The following is a 5,381-nucleotide window of genomic DNA, read 5'->3' as shown; positions in this document are numbered from 1 at the left end:
CACTGACCACCAGGGGCCAGCACAGAATGAAGGAAAGCCCCAGCCAGCAGCCAGCAGCCAGCAGCCAGCAGCCAGCAGATGGGGAAGGAAGGCCCCGGCTGCCAGCCAGAAGGCCCTGATCGGCCCTGATCACGGGCCAGGCCTAGGGACCCTACCTGTGCCTGAATTTCATGCACCGGGCCTCTAGTCCTATATAATAAAGATGTAATATGCAAATGGTTGTTACGCCATGAAGCATAACGACCGACCGCGTAACAACCAGATCACAGATCAGCAGGAGGGTGGGCAGCGAGCTACAAGTGGGTGGCGGAGAGCTACAAGAGGGAGCAGGGCAGCAAGCTATGGGGGGGCGGGGGGAGGAGGGAGCTACAGAAGGGCGGGGCAGCGGGCAGAGAGCTACTGGAGGGCAGCAGTGAGCTACTGGCGCATGGATTCATGCGCAGGGTTACTAGTTTTAATATAATTGAGAGAGTATTCCTGGTGGTAATTTTAGAATTACTAGAAAAAATGCTTTCCAGACCCTTTTCTATCTTAATTTTTCAAGGAAGTTCCAAATATCAGTTTCAGACCTTTAACACTAGAGCACCACACAGGCACAGAGAACAGAACTATTCTGCAGACAGAATCAGCTTTGTTTTTCTGTGGAGCCACTGGGAAAGCAGTCGGAGAGGAGGGGACTGCAGGCTCGAGGCCAGGGGCTGGGAGTCAGACAGATGTGCGTTCAGACCCCACCACCACCACTTGTGGCGTTAGGCCAGTTCCTTCCCCCTGAGCCTTGTGTCCTGATTGTAGTGTAGTGTTCCTTCCTCCTGGGCTTCTCAGGAATCAAATGGCACAGTCTGGTCCACAGTCAATATTCAATGCAAGTTCTCTTTGTGCCTGCTGTCCTTTTCCCATAGACTCTGAGACACTAATGGGGATGAAAGTGCTCTGAAAGCAGTCAAGTCATATGAAATAACCGTTAATATTGCACCTCGCTCTTGGATGGATGTGAACTGTACTAGTATGTTTGCTTCTTCAGGTCATGATGCTGACCAGAATCACCCCATCCCCGTGACTGCTATGGTGAACTGCTTGGCCACCGCTGCTGGCTGTCAGCTGGTTGGCAGCTGTGACATCCTCACAGTGAGAAATCCTCATTTGCCACTCCAGGTGTGAACATTGGGCTCTTCTGCTCCACCCCAGGGGTGGCCTTGGAGAGAGCAGTGCTGAGAATGGTAATCTGACCCCCTGCAGCCTCCTCTCTAGTTGTAACTCTCACATGCACTGGAGGGTTGGTTCCAGAATTCACTTGAATCAGTACATTCTGCATGAAGCATAACTGCAGCTGTTCATCTTCAACACCTGACATTCTGGAAGGTTCCATGTTAAGAATCTATTCTCTCTTATCATAAACAAACTTTTAAAATCAAGGCTTATAATTGAGTCCTAAAAACTTAAACATTATATCATATTTGTCAAATTTTAAATTTATTTTTGAGAAGAAAGAGAGAGAAAATGTGGCAAAAACAGAACTTCAGTTCCCAGGAAACCCAATACTCAGAACCATGTTGCATAATTGTCCAGCATGAGAAATTAAGGGGCAGGACCTTGTAAGATCAAAGTAACTGTTTCCTCCCACAGAAAGTTCTGGCAGTGCCAGGCCCACTCAGAAGTCGGGAGAGGATCCCCAGTTGTTCCACTCAGATCCCTGCTGTGTTCCTCTAAATCACTAGTCAGGGGTAGTATTCTTGTTTTTGAAGTCTTCAGAGTTTTTTCCAGTTGTAACAGATGTCCCTGCACATGGGGCTACTTGGAGCTTCTTGGAGGCATGAGACAGAGATATGAGCTGAAAATGTAGTACTGATCATGGGAATTTAATGTAGTAAAGAGCCTTTTGGCACTCAAAGCCTTTGCCAGGTTTCTGGACTGCAGATCTTACCTGGGTGACCCCCTTTAGGAGGAAAACTGGGGATTCACAAAAATCTAAACCTGAATGAAACACACCTACCTGTTGTCATTGCTTGATTGCACCCACAGGAACACATTCACACACAGGCCCGTTGACTGTGTGTGCATGTTGGGCACGTGTCCCCGGCACATCCACAGGAAAGCAACCAGGTGCTTTTGCAAACTGGCCTAATTGGGAAGGTTGGCCTTTTTCATGGAGGCTAAGGCCACACATGTGGTCACCAGTACTCTGCTGGTCTCCATGGGAAACTGCTCAGCTGTGCCAGAGACAAAGGCCTACTGGGAGCAGAAATGATGGCATGAGGCCCTTGTGTTCAAGCCAGACTGAGCCTGGGCATTAATAATTTTCCACATTTGCAAAGTGTTTCTCTCCTCTGGCATGAGTTAAATAATGCGTCTTCATTGCACCATATAAACAACCTGCCTGGTGCAGCTGCTCCCTTCGCCTATCAGAAATGTGGAGCCAGTGCCTCAGTGAGTGGCACCCTCCATAGAGCACATGAAGATCCGAACCCCCTCATCCCTAACCAGTCATTTCTCTGTGGTAGGGACACTTGCTGCCGCTGTTTACCCATGGTTACTTGTGTATGTGTAGAATCGGATTTCTCGGTTGTCTAATTAGAACAGAGTAGAACTTCCACGCTGGAAGGAGTGTTAAGGCATTGCCACTCAGCTGGTGTGCGGTTCATCGGAGCCTGGAGAAATGCAGGTCTCAGGCCCACCCAGATCGACTACATCAAAACCTGCACTCTAACAGTGATTCGTGTGGCCGTCAGAGGTGCCTTAGTGCCTTTGAGAACATGCTCAGCATCCTAATTCACTTCTCAGGTTGCCCAGCCAATTAAATAAGCCCCGTGATCCTGTCATCTTCATTCCCCTCTGAGTCCTCCAGCATCCCAGCCCCTCCTCTGCCACCAGCTGGTTCTTGTCATCGGTGACTGGAGGGGATTGGAAGACAGGTCTGCTTTCAGGGGCCATGATCACAGAATTAGAGATTCATACATGTTTATAGCTGGAATAAGCATGTGAATAATAGCCACTGCACTTATTAGGTGCCTGCTGAGTACCCCGCACTGTAGTATAAACTGTACACATAATTTCTCTAATCCTGACAATTCTGTAGGAGGATGGTGGTCTCATTCCTGTTTTTCAGATAGCGAAACAGATTTAAATGGGTTAAATTGTTCCTAAAGGCAGGGATGGGGAATCTTATTTTCTACAAACAGCCATTTGGATATTTATAAATATCATTCATGGGCCATACAAATTTATCAGCTTAAAAATTAGCCTGCTATATTTGGTCAAACATTTAATTAACTCACCCCTAATGCCTTGGCAGGGCCAGACCAACTTATTTCACAGGCCTTACCAGTATATGGCCCATGGGCCACACATTCCCCAACCCCTGCCTTAAGGTCTTGTGGTTAGTAAGGGACATCCAGACAAGCTCCACTTCCTTGGAAGTGAGCCTTGGCCTCCAGACTTTTCTGGGGTTTTTTTAATGCAAATAGCCCAGGAGGAGGAAGTATTAAAACACCAATTTGTTAGGGAGACCCAAGAAGTACCCCCTAAAATGAACAAGAATCGATTAGGGGAAAGGAGGTATTTTCTTCTCTCTCACTGAAGTTTCAGGGGCCCACTAAATAGAAACTGGAACAGTAAGTAAAGGTTGTTGCTGGCATGCTATAAAATAAACAGGTTTTCTATTCCTTAGGGAATGCCACTCCATTACCTAATCTGCCTGGGTAAAGTCCCCATAAATCAACATGGTGCTAAACAGTATTACCCCACTAGGCAGGTGAGGAAACTGAGGCCCAGAAAGAGCCATAAACTAGGGGGGTGATTAGGAAGTCGAAGGTAGGCCAGGAACTCTGGCCTCTGGCCCTGACACTACTCCAGTCAAAACTTCTTTCCTGAGCAGCTTTAATCCCATTAAGACCTCCTTGGTCTTCTGGACAGAGGGACAGGCTGATAGCAGAGTCCCTCCCTCTCCTTGCTCCTGGAAAGATCGATCTGTTCCTGAGAACTGGGCACAGGTTGTCAGGAAGTCAAGACACCGACCGTCTCAGCAGAGTGACATGGAGCGGTGGGAGTAGGTGGCAGGGGGTCAGGAGGTGCCTTAAACCGTCCACGTTTCCTCCCCAGAAATGCTTTTTACTGAGGAGCCCATTTCTGCTCAGGAGGCCTTGCTCCATGGGCTGCTCAGCAGAGTAGTGCCGGAAGAGCAGCTGGAGGAAGAGACCATGAGACTCAAGGAGGATAAAGATCGCCTCCTTGAGCCGTCCTGTGGGGTTGTTGGGGTCTTTGGCCAAGGCCGCCTTCTACAAGCAAGTGTGCGAGGACCTTAGAACAGCCAACCACCTCGCCCCCCCCCCCCCGACCATGGTCAACAACGTGGCCCTGCAAGATGGGCAGGAGGGAATCAAGGCCTTCATCCAGAGGACAAAACCCATCTGGTCTCACTGAGCCGGCCATATAGGAGTATGGAGGGTGTGTGGGCTCGGTGAGCAGCATTCAGGATGCCCTCCCACCCCCCACCCCCCATCTGATCCCCAGCCACCACTGCTGCCTCATGACGGGAATAGCAGGCAGACTGCTTCTGTACCATTAGTCAGGTCCCCTGCAGGGGCCATATTTAAAGCCATGGTTCCATGGGGAAAGGATGAAATGGAAAGTCAAAGGAAACGCTAATTTAAGGGAAGTGAGCACCTATGCTGGGCCAGCTGTGGTAGTGAGCCTGGAATCTGATACACTTCTTCCAGGACCTGAAGTGTGATCACCTGACGCGGGAGAAGGTGATGATAAAATGAGGCATGAAAGAAGGTGCCAAACTGCTCTGCTAGCAGAAATGTCCCCTACGGTGGAGGTAGATCTGGTTGCTCCAGACACGTAAACTGTTTCCAATCTCCATGAGACAGTCTCCACACTGAACATGCTCTTGGTTCTATTGAGAAATAATCATGCCTATGGCTTTGGAATAATCTTATGCGACTTTAAAAGATTAAGTATTTAGACAGACTGGTAATTTTATCTTCTGACCAGACTGTAAGCTGTCTGAGGGGGAAAAATCAACTAATTCTTTCTTTGTATGCCCACACTGCAGACAGAGAATAGGTGCCTGATGTTTCTGTAGTGAATGTCCTGGCCATGGGAGCTACTGTGAAACCAGGACCCTGGCCTACACCTGAGGATAAAAATATGAGGAGAGGAGGGAGGATGCAGAACACAGGTCCTACCCACTAAAAATCCCCTGCTCCGGACATGCTTCCAAACTCTGCGCAGCTTCTGGTGAGAATCCACAGGAGCATCAGGCAGTTGAGTCCCAGGCTGAGCAAGGGCTTGGCTTAGGAATTAAACATCTTATTTCCTGGCTTCTGGTTCAGTATGGCTCAAGAAATGTTCTAAATCTCCTGTCCTCAAGATTGCCCAAC

The 5,381-nt window shown here is 48.8% G+C and overlaps 1 protein-coding gene across 1 annotated transcript; it reads left to right on the top strand.

Annotated features, from left to right (window-relative positions):
* Positions 1–229: 229 nt before the first annotated feature.
* ECHDC3 (enoyl-CoA hydratase domain containing 3) lies at positions 230–4,416 on the top strand. Its single transcript, XM_023751467.1, is given in 5 exon segments — positions 230–299; positions 1,022–1,120; positions 1,123–1,205; positions 4,065–4,211; positions 4,213–4,416. Coding segments are annotated over 5 exon segments (603 nt in total).
* The last annotated feature ends 965 nt before the right edge of the window (positions 4,417–5,381 follow it).

The sequence above is a fragment of the Myotis lucifugus genome, unplaced genomic scaffold (assembly GCF_000147115.1).
Source record: "Myotis lucifugus unplaced genomic scaffold, Myoluc2.0 scaffold_22, whole genome shotgun sequence".
Lineage (NCBI taxonomy): Eukaryota > Metazoa > Chordata > Mammalia > Chiroptera > Vespertilionidae > Myotis > Myotis lucifugus.
The sequence above is the reverse complement of the archived record's forward strand: the minus strand, read 5'-3'. Positions and strand labels throughout refer to the sequence as shown.